Raw genomic sequence first — 19,766 nt, 5'->3', positions numbered from 1 at the left:
TCCGTATTGTTGGCCGGACATACTGTCGTCTATTTTGCCTGTGCCATTGAATACTATTTCTGGCTCACGGCATCTTGCCTTGTATCCGGCAGCGCACGGGATCCCAGCCTGGCATTTCATTTCTCGGCCCCAACGTCATCTCCACCGCCTATACCTCTCTTAATACGCGTATCTAGAACGGCCGTTTCGTCCGTTTTCCGGCTCCCTGGCTTGTCCGGACACAAGAGAACTCTCCGGTACTTTGTTAAGCAGGGTTTAGGTGGTCTCCCGCCCCCCATAACCTCAGATTCTCAAAGAGGGACTGCCCGCCAGCAGCTTTCATTCTTCGTCAATTACAGCGACTCCGTGCCTCCGACCTGCTGCACGCACACAGCCTCTTGCCCCTGTCTCGCGAAAAGTAGCTGTGTCAGGCAATATCATCTCTTCTACTTGGCCGGCTTTTAAGATTTTGTTCACGCGCCATTAGAACCTCTTCCTCTTTTTCTTTTTCACTGTTTTGTGCCTGGCGCACTTGATTCGTACTGTCCACTTTTGCATTCTCTTGTGGTCCTTGTTTTTTTTTGCCTTGCTTCTCTCGTGGGCTTTGTTTCTTTTACCGCTCTCATCGCCAGACTTCGGGGTTTGGCTTTGGCCCGACATCACACCCCACGTCCTCCCCGCTGGTGACATGTGAAATCACCGGCGCAAACTTGGACATGTCGTCAAACGCTTCACCCGGACCTCACAAGCATCCCAGAATACTGGCTTGTGTCCTGTGCCAGCATCGCAAGATCAAGTGCGACAGGAATTCGCCATGTTCCAACTGCATCAAGGTGCGCGATCTATTTCTCCCTGACCCGGTCCGGTAGCTTCCAGGTCTTGTCCAAACGTGCTGTCTCCCGCTCCGTTTCTCGGCTCCCGAACTCAGGCTCCCCCTTGCCGGGAACATGTTCGCGATGGAAAGGAAAGGGATACAGACCCTTCCAGCTCGCTGCCTGGTCTTTGATTTGAAAGAAGCTTACATTGCCTCAGGCCAATGTCACCTGCACGCCTAGCACACCAGCGCCAGCCCGCAAACGCCGGCGCCCGAACCAAGATCTCCAGGAACGCCTTGCTCGATGTGAGGAGCTTCTCAAGCAATATGCAAGCGGATCTGTGCCGATTCCTGCTCCTCCTGCCCCTTCTACTGCCCAGCGCCCACTGCCATCGTTGCCAGCAACGCCATCTAACCCAAACTTGCCAACCTCCGACGCCCCCGTCGCCACGCCGGCCAGTATCGATTCTACCCAGTCTCGGAATCCAGGCTCTCTCATGGTTAAGGAAGATGGCAACGTCCGATTTATGGATAGTTACATTTGGGCCAGTGTCTACGATGAGGTTAGTGGAAGTCATGACATAGGCGTTGGTCAATCTGGAACCATAACCTGAGCCGGAGTCTCGGACCATGAAATTGCCCCTTCTCCAAAAATCCCCCCCCCTTCTTCATTGGTTCAACTCTGCAACGGATGCTGACTTGAAGTGTACAAACAGCTTCAAAAAATGCGAGATATCGTAGAGACGGATGATCCAGAAGAATCTAGTCTCCTCGGCTCAGATGAGCTCACCCCCGACAATAACGCAGACCTCGTTCTTTCCGCCGACCTGTTCAATACGAATGTTGAAGATCTGCAACCCGACCCCATTCATATTTTCCGGCTCTGGCAACTCTATCTTGATCGTGTCAACCCCCTTTTCAAAATTCTCCACGTACCGTCTGTGCAGCCCTTAATCATGGAAGCAGTGAATAACATGAGTACTATGCCGCTACACAATCAAGCCCTTCTTTTCTCCATCTTTGGCATGGCAAGTGTTTCCATGTCGGCTGCCGAGTGCATACAATCACTTGGCATGTCTCGCGACGCCGCTATCCAGAAATTCAATACCGGCACCAAGGCGGCCTTGATCAAGTACAGCTTTCTTAAAAATTATAATATGACTACGCTGCAAGCCATTATTCTCTATCTGGTAAGTCTGACCTTACGCAATAGACGTGTTGCTACCCTTGTCTCCCGCCCATCTTTTCTCTTGAGATTTTTATTTGAAATGTGCCATCATTAACAAGCCTTCAGCTTTCTCTTGAGGGACGCTATGATAGACATGCTCAATGGATCATTAGCGGGGTCATTATGCGGATAGCTCAGAAAATGGGCTACCATCGAGATGGCTCCCAGCTTAACTTGACCCCCTTCGAAACCGAGATGCGCAGACGCATTTGGTGGCAGATTATGATGCTCGATGCCAAATGTGCCATGATGTCTGGTCTAAGCCAGTCATGGGTGAATATTAACTGGGATACTAAGAAGCCTCTGAATCTGAACGATGCAGACCTTTTCCCCGGCTCAACCGAGCCGGTCGTGGAGCGTGATGGCCCTACAGAAATGGCTTTCAGCATTGTCATCGGAGAAATATTCCGATTCAAAATAGAGACTGATGGATCTAACGAATCTCGTGCCTTTGAAGCTGCCATGATGGGCCAGACGCTCGATGACAGTGCAGACGCTGAGAACAACACGAAAGCCATTTTTGACAAGTTTCGGAAAAAGGCCGAAGCGCTAGAAGAGAGGCTGTTGGAGATTGAGAAAAATATGATTGACATAAGAGCGGGCAATGCGCATGCCGCAGCGCTTGCTATTCGACCAATGCTCACCCACAGGTTGCAGGAGATGCTCGTTCCAATTCAAGAGCAGCCAGAGTGGGGAACCGAGATCTTCGGTCCGAAGGACAATTTCTTCAAGGTTCTTCTGATGATGATGGAGCACAAGACGGAGGCTCACGAGCAGATGGTCGCCGCCGGCTTCCAGTGGTTTATGCGGTTTCACTTTCAGCTTGATGCATTTGCAGTCTTCACAGGGTTGCTCCACGACCGTCCGGTGGGAAGTCTGTCGGACCGCGCTTGGGAGGTAATGCGCAAGATTTATTCTGACCACCTCGAATTCTCTGACATGACCATCAAACCCCACGTCGCCCAAGCACAATTCGTACTTAAAGCCTGGCGGGCGCGGGAGCTTGCATATGCCCAGAATGGCCAGCGGATTGATACACCAAACTTTATCAATCGACTTAGGGATTTGGTGCCATGCAACGATTCCAGGTCTTCTGGCCAGGGATCTGTGACATCTCCCACCACGACGGTAACACCTCAACAGCAGCCACTGACAGGCTTCAACCAGTTTCTCGGTGGGTATCTCGATGTTTCCACAGTCAATTGGGAAATATTTGGAGAATTTCTGCCGAATAGCGGAGAGCAACTCTCAGCCTCCATGTTTGACGGATATACCATGGGCAATCTCAATATGAACAATATGGGCTAGAAGCTTCATTTCTCTCTATGAGATACACACTAGGACCAGGCAACAGAAAGAGATGGAAAAAAGAAGGAAAAAGAATAAAAGGGAGAGAAACAAAAAAAAAAAACCGTCTGTGCACATGAGAGCTGGGAGTTGGCCGGAATGCAAGGTGTATGTTTGATTGAGGGGAACAAGTTTGGATGGACCAGAGTCGACGGACCTCTACATGGGAAGCGTTTTTTTTTTTTCTCTTCTTTTTCTACCCTCCCATTTTTTATTACTTTTTTCTCCTCTACATGCTTTTACCAAGGGCGTTTTGGGTCGACATAGAGTTGGTCTCCTCTCTGCAATGGGCACGAGCTGCCACAAACTTAATTCTTTTCTCGTGTCGAGTATAGGTGAATGTCGACACGATTGCTTGTACGATTGAAATGGAACCACTCCTACGCTTGTTTATCTTTTTATTTTTTTATTTTTTTTATTTCTTGCATATTCTCTTCAGCTCAACGGCACAATGTATCAGGTACTTGGATGAGTTTCAGACTCATCGAGTATGCGATTGGACAAGGCAAATCACAAGATGTGATTATGTACAACATGGAGGGGACTTGCATGAAGTGTATATAAAACTCTTATCGGTATATATCTGAGATATCTTTATGCTTTAATCGACCTCATCCTGCTCGTTGAGGCTGAGATTTGATGTTTAGCTTTCTCTAGCTGCGATCCCAGAGGTAACTTATTGGTTGCCAAGTAATGCTCGAATAGCTGAGAGCTGCCAAGCCCATGATCGATGCAATACCGTGCGTAGCGCAGGTGTCTCTACACCGTGTCGTAATGCTTGGTGGGTTGAATCGATTCTGTCGAAGTGAAACGGTTAAGCGAAATGCTTTTGGGGAGACAGGGGGAAGGGGGGAAGGACTGAGTTTTATGCCACGTACCATATTGTAGGGCTAACGAAGCTTGCCACTCTTATCAGAAAGAGATCGCGGTCTACCGCCGGCCTTTTTCTTGCCTTTGTTCAGTGGAATCCAGTTGGTTGGCAACCATTGGATAGCTGGCCTGATAGCTGGCATGACCAAGTCGCGGAGAGGCTGTATAACTCTACCCATGCCATGGGCGAATGCTCGAAATGCAAAGGCGAACACGGAGAAGATGTATGGCTGAACGAAGGCGGCGAAGATGTTGATGCAGAACCCGAGTAGGAATAGAGGCCAAAAGAACTGGAAGATGGCGATTGCGTCGCGGAAGAAGTCGGCTATGGCGGCCAGAGAGGAGCGGATGAAGGGAAAAGAGGGAGGAGGAGAGCGAGAGAAGATGGAGGTGAGGGTGAAGGGATTCCAGAGAGGGGTGGTTAAGCGGATAAAGTAGCCGCCGACGAACATTTTGGAGATGAGAATTGGTTTTGCTTTTGATTTGGCGATGTTTGGTCTGTGGTCTGAGTCGTTGAGAGCTTAGGAAACTTGGGATGGAATGGTGGAGGCTGGGAGATTTATGGGATGGGATGATATATCTGCTGCTGGAATATTATTGGTACAGATGAAAGAGGCATGAACAGCCACGATCTTGTTAACAGTTTAATTTTAGAAATGGAGCTTGCTGTGGGAGTTGTTGAACAGCTAATGGCCGAACCTTTATCTCGCGAAGCAAAACAATGAAATACCACAAAACAGCGAAAGCAGTTCAGACAAAGATACGCGTTCTTGTTTACAAATAGGAACATAAATTATGGACAGTCACTTTAAAGGATGAAAACCATAGGATGCAATGAATCAAGGGTGCATTTCTTTTGTTCGAAGAACACTCACGTTGATGGTGAAGAATCTGACACCCTATGAAATAAAATAACGTCTTTTCCCATGACGTGATACCCCTTTGTTAAACCAGTAATCGGTCCCATTTTCGTAAGCCCTATTAAGAAAGGCAATTCATTCTTCGAAATACATCAGCCATCAGATTCTCGTCGAGATGATTTTCGCCGCGGCTTTGCTTGGCTCAAGTCGGCTAGTTCTCCTTGTCAAGTGGTTTCTGCTCGGTGGCGGCCACCTCCTGGGTTTCCTGGGAATCCTGGGAGCCCTGAGACTCTTTGATGTCTTCTTGCTTGTCCTCTTCCTGCTTGTCACCTTCCTGCTTGTCACCTTCCTGCTTGTCGCCTTCTTGCTTGTCGCCTTCTTGCTTGTCGCTGAGCTGCTCAGAGACCTCGGGGAGGTCCTCCTGGAAGCGACCGACGGGGCGGGCATGAGGAGAGGCGACGCCCTTTCCCTTGGTGGACTCGGGCTTGCGAACTTCGATGTGGCCATCGTCATGGTGGACAAGAGTAGCTTCTTGGTAGAGAGGAGCGCTTTGGAGATGGTCGCCTTGCTGCTAGCCGGAGCCTTCGCCAATCTCGTCGACGCGGTACACAGGGATGTGTCCCTCGGGGATGGGGAACGCGGTCTCGTCGCCCTGGGCTTCTTCGAGCTCGCGGGCGCGGGCGTCACGGGCCTCTTGACGCTTCTCGCGGCAACGGGCGACGGCCATTGCGATGATGCATGGCACGATGAGGAGTAGGAAGAGGGCTAGGATGCCAAAGCCAATGGCAAGATAGAACCTCTTGTTGTTGGGATTGGCGTCACTCATGATGATGATGAGGATGCTTGTTGAGAAAAGATTTAGTTTGGGGAGACTGGGGAAAGGAAGAGGAAGATGTTGTTGATGATGAAGAGGAGGATGGAGGAGGAGGAGGATGGAGATGGAGATGGAGATGGAGATGCAACTGAGTGACGAGGAAAATAAGGAGGTAATTTTTAACATACCTTGATGCAGATGCTTTTCTTGGGAGAAATGATGGGATTAATGATGAAGCGTTGATGAAGAAACCTTCAAAATGATATCAAATGATGGAATGTGTGGTAACTTTTGAAGGTGAAAATTGTCTCTTTGGGAGAAGGAAGGTGAAGAGGATGGAATTTCCGAGAGGGGGGAAAAGATTTTCCCTTCTGGCAGTTTGGCAGAAAGTGATTAGGGGGGAAGCCAGAAGAGAGTGCGAGTGATTCTGCAAGTGCTGGCAGCTGTTGCGGTCGACTGTCCACGCATAGGTAGTCTGTCTGTCTTTTTTGGCCTCCCCCTTTTTTGTACTTTCGTCTCTGTCATGTCTTTGTGTAGAGTTAATGCAGCCTGGAGGGCGAGCAGAGAGAAGTGAATTACTTCTGATAGTACCGGGGGATTTGATGGGAGAAGGAAGGGCGTGTGTTTTCTGGCAGTGGTATATATTTGCTTTGTAACTGTTTACTTTGGGGAGACTGTTGGGAAGACTGACTATTTCCTCTCTTTATCTATCTAGGATTCCTGGACTACAGTTGTTCGAAGAGAAAGCGACTGTTTGCCGACCATCTTTCGTCCTTGAAGAAGGCGTGCAGGTTACCAAGGAAAGTCACTTCATTATCGCGATAGAGGGTCTCCTGCTCCATGCTCTAGGATACCAATTCGAAAAGAGAGAGTCAAATTCAGCTGGCTAATTCTCACCCTCACTACGGGGTACATTTGTTTACTTTCTTTGAGCCAAGATGATATGCCTGTCGTCTCTTCTATTCAATAGCTGCGAATTACGGCGGCCCATCCTTGATGCACGAAGCTACCAAACTCTGAGGCAAGTCAACGGATTTGTACGGATATGGATAGTTTCTATATCTTTGAGTCATCTACATATTTCTAATTATTAAGCACCAGGTCGTTCACCTTCTCGCTGATCCCGTTCCCATTCACGCTCTTCTCCTTCGCAAGCCGCTCAGCCCTCTCCGACAAGCTCTCGCTGTTCTCAGGGTCATAGAACGGTCGCTCGCCATGGACGGCCGTGCGCTTCCCTTCTCTCAACTCCGTGTCATAGCCGCCAGGCACGGCCCTGTGAGCAATAATTCTGTTGTCCCAGAATGCGACCGCGCCAGGAGTCCATTTCCACCGAGCCGTCAAATCATCGGCGTTGGAGAGGTGCTCGCGGAGAAAAGCGAGAATGTGGTGAGACTCCTGGGCGTTGAGCTCCTGGATGCGCTCTATGAATGATGGGTTGTAAAAGAGAGACTTGAGGCGAGTTACTGGATGAGTTCGAACTAGAGGATGGGCCGTGGCGATGGGGGCTCTGTGCGGTGTTCCTCCCCCGTTGATCGAAGCCAGATAGGCCCTCTACAGTTTCCCACGTTAGTTTGATTGCTAGCAGCTTTTACGACGACAAGGATGTTTAACCATACATCTGAAGAGTGGATGGCGTGGAGGCCTTCGATGGCCCTCTGGAAAGCGGGACTCAGTTTGTCAAACAAGCCGGTTTGACTGGTGAAGATGGTGTCTCCACCGCTTGGAGGAGTCTTGACTAGGCGCAGGAGTGTATAAGAAGGCGGGTTCACCTCGAAAGTGTGATCTCCATGCCATTCTGCAGTGTAGTTGCCGTGAGCTCGGATGTTTCTGCAGAGAAGAGGGTGAGATACTGAACTGGTTGATGGGTTAATCGACTGGATATTCTATCTCGCACATACCCGCCTCGACCAATGATGGTTACGTGTCTCGGATCTTGCTGGTTAGGGTCTCTGTCTTGCTAAAAGCATTTCAATTTGTGTTAGATGCCATGTGTGAGTAAATATCTGATTCTACATGTACGCACAATGCCATAGTATGATGCCAGTGCGTGTTGCTGCTCGAGAGTGATATCCTGGTCACGGAAGAAGACGACGCCTCGCTAGCATAAACCTGTCAGTCACATCTCTCCCGTTTTACAACTCCGGTGCCGCCATTATTTAACACGGCAGAGCACTTCATTTTGTGCACACCTCGGCTACAAGCAACGCAAGCTCGTCTTTTTGCTGGTCGGTGAGTTTGCTTAGCTGGACGCCCTTGAGTTCCGTCCCGATAATTGGAGTGACTTCTTCGACGGCCGTCGCTAGGCCCAGCAATGAAGCCTTTGCCGGGTCTGCGAAAAATGCGCGATCGCGATCTGGGACAAATTCCTTGAGCTCGGGGTGAGGAGGCTTGTAGGCTAATACGGCCGGAGTAATTGTGGTGGAGACAGTGGCCATTGTGCGATTCTGACTCTGAGATTGGTTTTTGTTCTATCCTGGTTTGTCCTTTGTTATCCGATCTCGATCTTTCGTTCTTATCAAAGAACAAGGAACAAAGGCAATATTTAAGGATTCGATGCGAATAATGATTTGTGATGGTTCAGCCATGATTTGTGATCTCCCAGTGGGCTCAATAAACTGAAGTGAAGCTATACTCGTCTGCTTATTCCGAAATACGGACAATCTCTCAGCCACAAATCTATCGCCATGCCAACTGGCGATGACGACACTTCGTCCTATCTACAGATTAAGCACCAACATGCGTCTCGATAACTCCGCGGATCGTGTATGCAGTCAATCATTTCCAATCTGCGACGCCCTGCGATCTTCGGATAAGAGATGTCGTGCTAACGGCAGCCTTGACGCGGGGAAGCAGCCTGTAAGTAGCATCACGATATGGAATCAAAGATACGCATTCGTCAGATGTCTCCCCTCTAGCCAGACAAGGGCAATGGTACCATTATAATGTAGCAAACGCCATCACCACGCAGCCAAATTGCGATGCGAGTCGGGAAATAGACAGGCGGCAACTATTTGCGGTTTGACAGCCATTATGTGCGACGCTATACGGCGGCTGCAGCGCTTGGCCACGCAGCGGTTCGCATATGATACCATTTCCAAGTCGAAGACGTGATTTTTAGAAACTGTATCGCATCTTTAGATCGATGCGCGCAGCTTTTTCGTGTAGCCCGAATGGATTTCTCTCTGGAGGCAGTGGTGCAAGGGGAGGCCCAGAGAGTGGACGTTTGGTGCGAGTCGGGTTCAATGTTATATATATACGAACGATGAACTGGTTTCGAAATGCAAGATTACATATTGCTTCGGCTTCTTTTCCGTCTTCATCGTCTTGTGTGTACCCACAGTTATGGCGTCTGAAACAACACCAACAACAGCGGCAACGCTGGGGTTGAGCGAGAAGGGATCGCCGTATGATGGCGCGAGCTCCAAATCCAACTCCAATTCCAACGACGACAACAACGAGAAATCTGCGGTCGTTGTCAGCTCTCAAGATGACCAAGACGAAGCGTCTTCTAGTTCTATTAGCGATGTCTTGGAGGTTAAGCTGTTTGACCCTGTCTTGGCTAGGAAGATGGCGCTTGTCAACAACGCAATTGACGAGATTGGCATGACTGGCTTCCAATGGAAACTGTTTTGGCTCAATGGATTTGGATATACAGTTGATTCGGTATGCAGTTCCCATTTCACTGCGTTGTGCTCTGGAAGTATTGTTGCAAACTGACATGTGGAATACGTTTCTCTCGCGCAGCTTCTTGTTCTTTGCCAGTCCATCTCAAATCCTGCCGTCCAGCAAGAGTATGGAAATCCCAGTGCCCACGTTTCCGGCATCCCCATGGCTTCGCAGATTGGTCTTCTAGTCGGCGCTGGTCTCTGGGGTTTCACTGCCGATATCATCGGCAGGAAGCTGGCCTTTAACACAAGTCTCTTGTCGTGCGCCATCTTTGTCCTCATTGCCGGTGCCATGCCCTCCTACATCTCCTTCGCTGCCCTGTGAGTTCCCCCCCTTCCTTTGTATTTGATGGCCGTGACTAACAAGGGATTGTGTCCTGTGAATCAGTGTGGCCCTCTATTCAGCAGGTGCTGGTGGCAACTACATCCTCGACGCAACAAACCTTCTCGAGTTCCTCCCAACTAGCCATACCTGGCTCGTTACATTCATGGCCGTTTGGTGGGCTGTTGGATATACAATCACAGGTCTCCTTGCCTGGGCTTTCATGGGCAACTTTAGCTGCGCCCCCGATGCTACGCCTGAGACATGCAGTCGAGCCGATAACATGGGATGGCGATACCTTCACTTTACTTGCGGTGGCCTTGTCTTGGTTATGGCTATTGCTCGCATTGCCTTTATCCGGATGGTGCAAACACCGCGATGGCTCATTGCTCAGAACAACGATGAGCAGGTCATCAAGACGCTTAACGACATTTCTCTAATGGCCGGAAGATCACACAGCCTGACGCTGGAGCAGCTGCAGGCAGAGGGCATTGTTTTGCACACTGAGGAATCCGCCTGGTCTGCTACACGGCTCAAGATGCACTTCAAGGGCCTCTTCCAGACGCGGCAGCTCGCCTGGTCCACCAGCGTCATCATTGCTAACTGGTTCGTCATCGGAATGGTGTCTCCCCTGTACAGCGTCTTCTTGCCATTCTACCTCGCCTCTCGTGGTGCCGATTTTGGCGAAACCACAACTTATACTACGTGGAGAGATTACGCCATCAACCAGATTGCAGGGCTCATCGGCCCAATTATAGCCGCTATTCTGGTCGAAACAAAGTTCTTTGGTCACAGAGGCACCCTCGCCGTTGGAGCCCTGGTAACAATGGTGCTCCAGTTTGGCTATACACAGGTCAAGAATGAAGCGCAGAATGTCGGCGTGTCAGCTGCCATTTCAGCGGCATCGTGAGTCTTCTCCTTAGCACCTATAATTCGTCTTTGTTTTCGGTGAGTAAACGCTGACATTTTGCCGTTGCAGCAATATTTACTATGGCACCATCTATGCGTATACCCCGGAGATCTTGCCAGCTGCCCATCGCGCAACAGGTTACGGCGTCTGCGTTGTTCTCAACAGAGTCGGCGGCATTCTGGGAGTTTTGGTTGGAAGCTATGCAAACGTGGAGACGACGGCTCCTTTGTTTGTCTGCGCAGCATTATTTGGGCTGCTTGTTATTTTGAGTCTTATTCTTCCGTTTGAGTCCAGGGGAAAGCGAAGCGTGTAGATTAATTGATTTGACTTTTTGTTCTTCTCTCTCACACAGAATGAGATAGAGATGCATTGCATTGCATAAATAACCGTCTGCAGCCGCGGCAGAACAGAGATTTCCAGGATTCATGCATCTGAATCGAGTCAAGTTGCTGTAACTGTTTTCTTACGATTTCGTATCGCCAGGTTCAGGATCCGTTGTTCCGTTAGGAATTGTATTTATCGCTGGCTATCCTCGGGCAAAAAGATCAACGGCCCTCCGGAACCGGATACCTTGAGTGAACCGGCAACGAACCGGAGACGCCTGAAATAGATGCATCTCGGCTTATAAGATTGCGGGGATGGCACTGACTTCTGACTCGGGCCCAGAAGATTTCGGCGTCCAAGCTCCCGGGCCGGACACCGGAGGAGACAACGAAGAAAGCCCCGTGACGGGCTTCGAATTTCGTTCAGCTAATGTAAACAACATTGTTACCGATCTGGGGTTTAGTGCGCGAATTTGGATGCGGCATGATCAAACCATTACGTGGTGGCAATATTCCCCCACACGCTCGCGCAATGAAATCTCGGCACAGGGGTTTCGTTATCTAGGCTGACTCGTGGGAGAGAGATAGAGGCTCTTGCAGGCCATGAGGTCATCAGATAGGGACGTAAGAAAAGTTTTACTGGCATCATCATGAAAAGTTGAGAGACTTGGATATCTTGTTCAAATAGAGACACTCAGTAATGCAATGCGAATGAGGCACATTAATATGTAAAACGTAAAATTATTCAATTTTTTCAGCCCTATTTTCCAACCCGAATTATGATGCCAGCCAATCCCTATCCTACAAAGCCCAGCTAAAATGAAATGTCGCTTCTCTTATTCAAACAACGCCCAGAAAATGTTTCAATCTTTTTTTCCACTCTATGCTGATCCAAGAGCCTTGTCCAACGCCGAGATCAGGAAGGGAACTATAGAACCATTAGTCACTAGAACGATGAAAATTTTCTTCTCGATCGATCGACTTACTGTGAGCTTCCTCAAAGATAAGCATGGGACGGAGTCGCACTGTCTGGGTGCCGCAGGTGCCAATGTTGACGCCCAGGCTCTTCATCGTCTTGACGAGGCTAGCGGGATCCGCCGTATCGAAGGCAATGTATGTTCTGGACAATCTGCATTAGCAAGGATACGATTATCCTAATTGATTTGTTCTGTTGGACTCACCCTTGTCCCTTGCCGCGCAGGTTCTTAACAAGCTGTGGGTACTTGGTAGCGAGGCGCTCGAGTTCGCCATAGAGCGCCACACCAACGCGAGCCTGGCAATCGAGTTAGTCTTTGGAGTGGCTTGGATGGAGAAATATTTGCTGGACTCACGCATTGGTTGACGAGATCATTGGCAAGAATCTCCTCGACGACGGCCTTGCTCATGAGAACACGAGCTGGGTCACCGATCCAACTAGTTTTAGAGTTAGCACATGCATTCAATGTCGTCACAACGGCTTTCAAATCCACGGGGGACAAAACTAACGTGTTGAACTGGCGGTAAGCCTTGTCAGGAACCAGTCTGGGGTTGCCAAAGTAGTAACCGGCAGTCTGGGCCTTCTTGGAGAAAGTAACAATATCGGGAGGTGAGGTCAGGTTCCAGTGCTGGTGGCCCCAGAATTTGCCGGTGGCGCCGAATCCTGTGCACGATGCATTAGCGACGTCGTATTTGGGGCGGCAGGTTTGAATCTTGTTTTCCTGCCCATGTAGATTAGATCGACATACCAGTCTGGACTTCGTCCACGATCATGGTGACATTGTGCTTCTGGGTAATGTCGCGAAGGCCCTGGAAGAAGGCAGGGGAAGCGTGGTTATCACCACCCTCACTCTGAATGGGCTCAACGATCAAACCAGCGACGGGGAATTGCCTATGTGAAAATGTGTCAGTGGAAACTAGTACCGTCTCTGCTGACAGTAGCTTAAACGCACCAGGTGGTGATGAGCTCTTCGACCTTCTCGAGGCATCGCTTCTCCTCGGCGGCATTCTCAGCAGCGAACTTGTCAAGGGGATACTTCAAAGCCGGGAAGGGGGCCTGAGGCCAGTTGAATGAAGGAATGTCGAGCTTGTGGACAGCCTTTGATCGGGTGGCAGACAGACTACCGAATCCTCGTCCGTGGAACGAGTTGGCAAAGCTGAGGATGGCGAGATCAGGGGAGCCGGGCTTTGCGTTGTTGAGGCATGAGCTGATTTCGTTGCTGGACCAATCAACGCCCTCGCCTCGCTCCTTGCGGCGGTACAGCATAAAGGCAGCCTTGAAGGCAAGCTCGTTGGCCTCGGAACCGGACTGAGCAGTGAAGATCTTGTCGCATCCGGGAGGGGCGACCTTGAGAAGACCGTTCTTGAGTGAGTCGTGCCAGTGGCTGGAGGGGAAGTTGCCCAGAGCAGGACGGTTGACCAGGGCAGAGATCATCTCAGGGGACTGGGCGGCCTTGATGAGTCCTGCGTTGTTGTAACCAACAGGAATGGAGGCAATCTGAGAGTAGCTGTTGGAGTTGTTAGACATGACATGAAATGAGCGTGTTCTTGATTAAGAGGCCTCAAACATACACATCAAGATACTGGTTGCCGTCAACATCGACAATGCTTCACATATAAGTCAGCCTCCACGTTTCCTCCAAATGTATAAGGAGAATGAGCATACTAGTTGCCTGAGCTCTTGTCGTAATCAGCAACAAAGTAGAAAGCTCGGTTATCAAAGAATGAGCCCAGCTTCTCGGCCTCAGCCTTAGAAAGAGGTCCAGGGACCTCAGTGGTCACTTTCACTTCACGAACGGAAGACATTGTAAATGGAACTTGATGTGATGAGCTTCAGGTTCGTTAAAGTATGAGCTGGCGATACTTTTGGAGAAGAAAAAAAAAAGAAGGTTTGGAAGATAGACTCTTATATAGTCAAATTCCTGATACCCCGGAACTACGATTGCCGGTTGACGAAGTGGCGGATGCGGGGAATCCAGGCTAGAAGAGAGCGTGCAAAGAGAGATTGAAGAGATGGAGGAGAGTCGACCGGCCCGGTTCCGGTCCCGTGCCGGACCCACGTGAACAACTTCCGGTTGCCCAAAGCCGAGATTAACGACGTAAAGACGATATCGGAATCGACGGGGAATGGAAATGTAGAATATCGTATCATATGAGATGTAGAATTGATAATCAAATACTGTCTGACTCCTGCGATAAGGAATGCGGAATGATTCGCGTATAAAAGGTATTTTGAGCGGGCCGTGTCAACTATTCAACACGGCTGATGAAGCATCCATTTTATACCCAAAGATAAGAAAAATCACAGAAAACACGGCGGTGCTCTGTTAACGGAAAGTTTCTTCAATGATACGATGGCTAATAAATGTTTATACATGCATCTCCTGAAGAATGTCAACGAGCTGATTCACAGAGACCTCGACTGGAAACGAAAGTCGCCAATGCCCAGAGTAGACACTGCAAATACCGGAATCGCCATCGCTGCAGCTCACAGTCATCTCCAAACGAACAATCTCAAGTAATGCATCGCCTTATTCGATGCTACTATGAGCTCGTGCGTGATGTTTGGCCAGAGCCTTGGTTGAAGAGCACGCCAGAGCCTTGGAAGCTGCCAGAGCGAAAGTCACTCACGCCATAGATACTCGAGCGGTTCTCGAGAAACAACCCGGTCCATGGCGACATATCTCATTTAATAGCCCAAACTGCCGTGTTATCAGATGAGAAAGTGAATTGATGTCTTCGGCAAGACTACGACTTAACAACTCCAGCGGATATGAAGCCGAACATGCCCATATTCTTCTTGATGATGAGATCGAACTGTATCCGTCTATTGTTCAGGAATAAATCAAATTAGTAATAAAGCGCTAAAAAAGAAAAAGCCAAGGTATCCGTAGAATAAATATGGCAGCCATCCAGTGTCTGCTCGAAAGAATCCAAGATGAAATAAAAACCCTGGCTGGATCTGACGATCAATCCAGTCCTAATCGCAACAGTGGACCCGTAACCCGCAACGGCAAACTCCAATACGCCTTTCCATTTTCCACTAATATTTCGCTTCCAAAATGTAGATCAAATCGCCAACTTGTAGAACATGTGCGCGCGTTGTCGGCTTGTTGAGCTGGCTCGCAGGAATGGCTCGTCGCGTGGGCAGCCAATTAACCACTCGTTCGTCCGGTGTTCAGATTCTCGTGGGGATAAGTAGTGCTTTATGGCAACACCAAGGCTGCCTTCTTTTTTCGTATCCAGCTTTCTTTCTCGTCGCTTTATCTTGTACAGAAGATTCAAGACAGAAGTTACTGTCAGAACTTGTATCGCGACTCATTCCTTCTCATCTTCTCCCGAATATCATACGTAAACGATCGCGCCGCCTTTGTTTCTGTGCAGCAGTTTGCTCAATGCCGTAAGCTGCCAGTTCGAATGGATCAGACGCATCTTCGAGTTTGTCAATCTGCCTCCGTCTCAGGTGCAGCCATACTAGAACGAACAGTGCCGATCCGAAGAGAAGAAGACTGCAACACGGCCAAGAAAGAGAAAAAGTCAGTGAGGTTGCTATTGAAGTGGAATATTGCCACTCGAGGCTTCATGAGAATGGAGGGAGCCCACCCTGTTGTAACGACGACTGCAACCACAATCTGCGTGTGCGCGGCGGGCTTTTCACATGTGTTGTTTTCTTGGGTGTCTACACAACGCGTCGTGAGGAGTTTGGTGAAGCTGTCTAATTGCTCAATTGAGCGTCTGAATGCGGTTGCCATTGTCTCGCGCGTCATCTCGATGCTTCTGCTGCTTTCCATCATTGATTGGGGGTAAAAGCGACGGAAAACTTGCAGCTACAAAACAAACCACATCCCTTGAGCCACCACCTCGAGCCATGTATATACCTCGCCCTCACATAATCACCGTTGGTCCGTTTCTGGTCGCCAAGGTCCGCATATCTGCTACCAGTAGCTATATTAAGCGCATCACCATTCCGCACGGCCAAGAGGCTGTGCAGCGGAGGTTTCAGATTTGCATTCCCCGCAGTCCTGGGAAATGAAACGAAGTCGCCAGGCCAATAGAAGGCTGTGCGTGCCTGGTTTCACCCCGCGTTGGCGTACGGTTTTGGAGTAGCTTCACAAGTGGCTGATCGTTCTGGTATGGCGATTCCAGGCTGAGGCGCCAATGAGACGCTCTCTAGCCGCCTTATCCTGGGCATCGTATCCTTCAAACGCCCTGCACAGACGGCGCGGGATTGGCCTGTCGCAGGTTTTTACGATTGGCGAAGAAACGTGCGCATGCCTCTATCCTATACAAGTAAGTCATTGTTGCAAGAGATGCCAGAGGAAGGCCAAATGATGCATTGCCAAATACGAGGCATTACCATTTCGAACAGGCAACACTGATCCGAGTTTGCAAGGTTGTCACACCAGGACATGGTGGCATTGACCTGCTATTAATACGAGTTCCGGCCCTTTTCCGGAGGGTCATATCAGACCAAGAGATATTTTCAGAAGGATCCCTGTATGTCACGTTTGCAAACACATTGACGTAGCAGATCATATAATATATTAGTTTCTTGTATAAGTTTCGTTCAGTGGCCGTTGGCGAAAGACAAAAATATCTTGTCTTCCTAATTTCGCTTGAATAAAATAAATCGACTGGCGAGAAATCTTGCAATTGTCAAAAACAACCATGACGCCCCATAGATCGACAGACTTGCCCTTCTTTGCCTTGCAAGAGTCCGTAAAATAAATGCAATATCGGGGTTTTGTTGGCCCCCGAGAATATCTCGGCGGAGGACCTCATCTCTCAAAATACACAGCCTTGTGCTGCTGTGGGTTCAGTAGCTGCACCTTGGACCAAGGAGCAGGCTGGCTGCCTCTGATAGAACCAGGACATAGTGCTTGCCGTCTGGTCCATCATCCTTTCACCGAAAGAATGTGGGCGACACGATAAGGGGTTTGCCTTTATCGTCCATTAGGGTCAAGCCTTTTCTTGCTGGTATACTACACCTTTCAACCCTGTCCAGAGTCAACATTCGACCCAAACTCATTTCCAAAGAAGGCCGAAAATTCGTCCAGACTTTGCGGAAATGATGCAAAATGTCCATCCACACCGAAAAACGGGGTACTTGACGGCATCATCATGGTATCGTCTTTCGGGGCATCTCCTATTTGTTTCGGCGGCTCTAGCGCTGGGGGTGCCATTGGCGCTTGTTTGCCTTGAGTGCTTCCATCTGCTGTTTCTGATGTAGGCGAGTCGTTCTTCCACAGCTGCTCCCATTTTTTGAATTTGGCATATTCAGACTCGCTCACCGTGGCACTGGTTGTCTGCTCCTGCGCGCTCATGTTGGCGATGGCTTGTTCAAATGCCTCAATCAGTGAGGTTTCGGAGTGGGCTGATAGACTACCAGTTGACATCTCCTTTAGCATCGATAGCCCATCTCGCAAAGCCTGTCTGAACATGTATGTCTTCTGAGAAAGGCACTGTGTGGTAATGACCATAAGAGCTGCCCTACAAGAACTGAATTCGGTGTAAGACGCGCGAGCAAGACCAATCGTGTTTCGCAAACAGCGACAAGTGTCTATAACTGACAGAGCGGCCTCGATGCAGTCGGCCACCAAGATTGAGCGAGTGCTTTTCTTGCCCAGAGTCGCACTCGAAGGTCCGTTCGCAGACGTGGCCGGGCTGCTGCCATCCCTCAAACCTGCCTCAGGGAAGATGAAGACGCGACCAACATACATGCGTACAAGACAATATTCCAATTGCAGATGCATATGCTTGCGAGAAATTTTCGACTGGGACGTGAATTCTTTGAAAAATATGTCATTCGGTAGAGCATCCCACCACGTCTTGAGCTCACGGTGCAGCTGTGCGAGCCTCTTCAGTCCGTCAGGTATCTCGTGTTTAGGCACAGATCTCAGGGTTGCTCTAGATAATACTAGTTAGCCATCCGACTTGATGCTCAACTGTCACGAAGTAGCTCACATTCCACGAGACATTTTACTTAGCTGCTGATTCAGCTCTAAAGTTGCCAAGATATGTGCAGTATCGGCTTGCGAGGTCGAGGTCCATATATCAGGGCGATGAACAGGAAAGTCGGCATCCACATCATCACTAGATATAGATGTAGGTCTGCCATGAAAGGTACCAACACGCCTAAATATCGTCAGTTAGCTCATTGGGTATTTCTCTCCATGTATTGTCATAAAAGGGAAGTCATTTAAGCAAAGCATACTTTTCGATAGTGTACACGCTCCACCAAACCCGATTCCTAGTTTCAACAATATCCGCATCTCGATTTTCGACGGGGTATTTCCTATGCATGCCGTTCTGTATCGCAAGTTTGAGAGCAAGATTGAGATAAATGTACGACAGTCCGGATGCATCAACTGGAAGTGTATATATGCCAAGCAATAAACAGGCTTGGACACTCTCCAGCGATGAGGCCGTGATCACATCTGGAAGCAGTCGGCATGCCTGTTGATAAAAGAGTATTCCAACGGAGTCTTCGGTAAATGCATCGGGTCCCTTTTCCGTGGGATTCTCGACACCATCAACCAGCGATTCGAGGTAGGCGAATTGGGTTCCAATGGCAAGGATGGCAAAGATGATGCACACTGATCCTACGTCCCGCCGAGAAAATGCTGCCGAGTTTTCATACGCGAGGTCAAGCTTGGCTTTGAGCCAGTTCTGTTCAACGAAGAAATAGTTGGTTTGCGCATGTTTGAAGAAGGAATAAATGAGAAAGTCAGCGATAGGTCTCGGCGGCAAAAGTGATAATGCACCTATTGCATCCGAATGTGACTGTAGCTCTTCAGCGCGGTAGTATTCCTTCCACGTTGTTACGGATTTGGATGAATGCTACACAGGTTGGTCAGCTTGAATGCTAAATATCAACGATAGGCTGCATTCACATTTAATGTGTCGTTTGGAGCGCTCTGATCGATCCAGTTCTTGATCCGCATTGAAAAGTTCCAATGCGAAAACTCTCCGGAATAATCTAGCAGCCAAAGTAAGCATCCAGCTTGCTGGTAAGAGTGACAAGACTAAGTTCGTACGTGTGACATTGCCGTGGAGGGGCCGCATTTCAAATTTATCATCCACGCCCTCAAATTCAGAGGATTGAGAGGAAGCGTCCGCCGGACGAGGGGAACTCCGACGTTTCTCTGTGGCTTGAGCCAAGCCCTTGAGGGTCTCGAGATCTAAAGCATCCTTGCTGCCGACGTAGCCCTTGACGATTCTCTCCAAGTACTCGAGCCGCTTTGCTTGCTCAGCGGAGCTGTACTCAGATGCGCGAGGTCTTTGACTGTCAGAACATGCCGTCTTAACCAATTCCGCGTCATATCATGGGATAGTTCTACCTTCCGGGGCGCAATCCTGAGCCAGTCTGTGAATCCGTCTCGGTTGAGGCCCTGCCCGAGAAATCGCATGGGCGACCTAGCCGGAAGCATCTCCGACAAGGCACGCCGCCATCACATCTTTCCTTCTGGCGGCGGCAGCCATCACACCTACACAAAACAGAGTCAGACACCAGGTGTTCTAAGCTTCATGGCCGCGGGTCTACGCCAACATACGCTCGAGCCGCTCGTTTCCTCTCTCTATCTAAATGACGGCTTGGCTTTGGCGATTTCTGAATGTCCATGAGGGTCACAGCGATGACATCAATGCAGTGACAGTCCG

The 19,766-nt window shown here is 49.4% G+C and overlaps 8 protein-coding genes across 8 annotated transcripts; 2 read left to right on the top strand and 6 right to left on the bottom strand.

Annotated features, from left to right (window-relative positions):
* Nucleotides 1-1,239: 1,239 nt before the first annotated feature.
* TRIVIDRAFT_176279 (uncharacterized protein) lies at nucleotides 1,240-3,385 on the top strand (the record flags this gene model as incomplete). Its single annotated transcript, XM_014104696.1, has 3 exons — nucleotides 1,240-1,356; nucleotides 1,510-1,983; nucleotides 2,088-3,385. The coding sequence occupies 3 exons, from the start codon at nucleotides 1,291-1,293 to the stop codon at nucleotides 3,327-3,329; spliced, it is 1,782 nt and encodes a 593-aa protein (XP_013960171.1).
* An 873-nt stretch (nucleotides 3,386-4,258) lies between these two features.
* Nucleotides 4,259-4,690, bottom strand: TRIVIDRAFT_63289 (uncharacterized protein; the record flags this gene model as incomplete). Its single annotated transcript, XM_014104695.1, has 1 exon — nucleotides 4,259-4,690. One exon carries the CDS (start codon nucleotides 4,688-4,690, stop codon nucleotides 4,259-4,261), a length of 432 nt encoding a protein of 143 aa, XP_013960170.1.
* Nucleotides 4,691-5,309: 619 nt separating this feature from the next.
* TRIVIDRAFT_218123 (uncharacterized protein) lies at nucleotides 5,310-5,924 on the bottom strand (the record flags this gene model as incomplete). The annotated part of the gene is made up of 2 exons (XM_014104694.1): nucleotides 5,310-5,646; nucleotides 5,707-5,924. 2 exons carry the CDS (start codon nucleotides 5,922-5,924, stop codon nucleotides 5,310-5,312), a joined length of 555 nt encoding a protein of 184 aa, XP_013960169.1.
* Nucleotides 5,925-7,178: 1,254 nt separating this feature from the next.
* On the bottom strand, nucleotides 7,179-8,269 carry TRIVIDRAFT_17533 (uncharacterized protein; the record flags this gene model as incomplete). Its single annotated transcript, XM_014104645.1, has 4 exons — nucleotides 7,179-7,463; nucleotides 7,529-7,795; nucleotides 7,936-8,010; nucleotides 8,102-8,269. Coding segments are annotated over 4 exons (795 nt in total), but the record flags the coding sequence as incomplete, so codon positions are not given.
* Nucleotides 8,270-9,479: 1,210 nt separating this feature from the next.
* On the top strand, nucleotides 9,480-11,122 carry TRIVIDRAFT_36444 (uncharacterized protein; the record flags this gene model as incomplete). The annotated part of the gene is made up of 4 exons (XM_014104693.1): nucleotides 9,480-9,575; nucleotides 9,657-9,898; nucleotides 9,966-10,805; nucleotides 10,879-11,122. The coding sequence occupies 4 exons, from the start codon at nucleotides 9,480-9,482 to the stop codon at nucleotides 11,120-11,122; spliced, it is 1,422 nt and encodes a 473-aa protein (XP_013960168.1).
* A 727-nt stretch (nucleotides 11,123-11,849) lies between these two features.
* On the bottom strand, nucleotides 11,850-13,967 carry TRIVIDRAFT_79625 (uncharacterized protein; the record flags this gene model as incomplete). Its single annotated transcript, XM_014104692.1, has 9 exons — nucleotides 11,850-12,060; nucleotides 12,119-12,252; nucleotides 12,314-12,405; nucleotides 12,464-12,545; nucleotides 12,618-12,771; nucleotides 12,857-12,999; nucleotides 13,061-13,615; nucleotides 13,680-13,715; nucleotides 13,774-13,967. The coding sequence occupies 9 exons, from the start codon at nucleotides 13,911-13,913 to the stop codon at nucleotides 12,014-12,016; spliced, it is 1,383 nt and encodes a 460-aa protein (XP_013960167.1).
* A 1,468-nt stretch (nucleotides 13,968-15,435) lies between these two features.
* TRIVIDRAFT_36003 (uncharacterized protein) lies at nucleotides 15,436-15,859 on the bottom strand (the record flags this gene model as incomplete). The annotated part of the gene is made up of 2 exons (XM_014104691.1): nucleotides 15,436-15,616; nucleotides 15,711-15,859. 2 exons carry the CDS (start codon nucleotides 15,857-15,859, stop codon nucleotides 15,436-15,438), a joined length of 330 nt encoding a protein of 109 aa, XP_013960166.1.
* Nucleotides 15,860-17,098: 1,239 nt separating this feature from the next.
* TRIVIDRAFT_55393 (uncharacterized protein) lies at nucleotides 17,099-19,728 on the bottom strand (the record flags this gene model as incomplete). Its single annotated transcript, XM_014104690.1, has 8 exons — nucleotides 17,099-18,014; nucleotides 18,072-18,242; nucleotides 18,322-18,629; nucleotides 18,705-18,947; nucleotides 19,001-19,086; nucleotides 19,145-19,365; nucleotides 19,448-19,594; nucleotides 19,661-19,728. 8 exons carry the CDS (start codon nucleotides 19,726-19,728, stop codon nucleotides 17,099-17,101), a joined length of 2,160 nt encoding a protein of 719 aa, XP_013960165.1.
* Nucleotides 19,729-19,766: the final 38 nt, after the last annotated feature.

This window comes from Trichoderma virens (genome assembly GCF_000170995.1).
Source record: "Trichoderma virens Gv29-8 chromosome Unknown TRIVIscaffold_2, whole genome shotgun sequence".
Classification (NCBI taxonomy): Eukaryota; Fungi; Ascomycota; class Sordariomycetes; order Hypocreales; family Hypocreaceae; genus Trichoderma; species Trichoderma virens.
The sequence above is the reverse complement of the archived record's forward strand: the minus strand, read 5'-3'. Positions and strand labels throughout refer to the sequence as shown.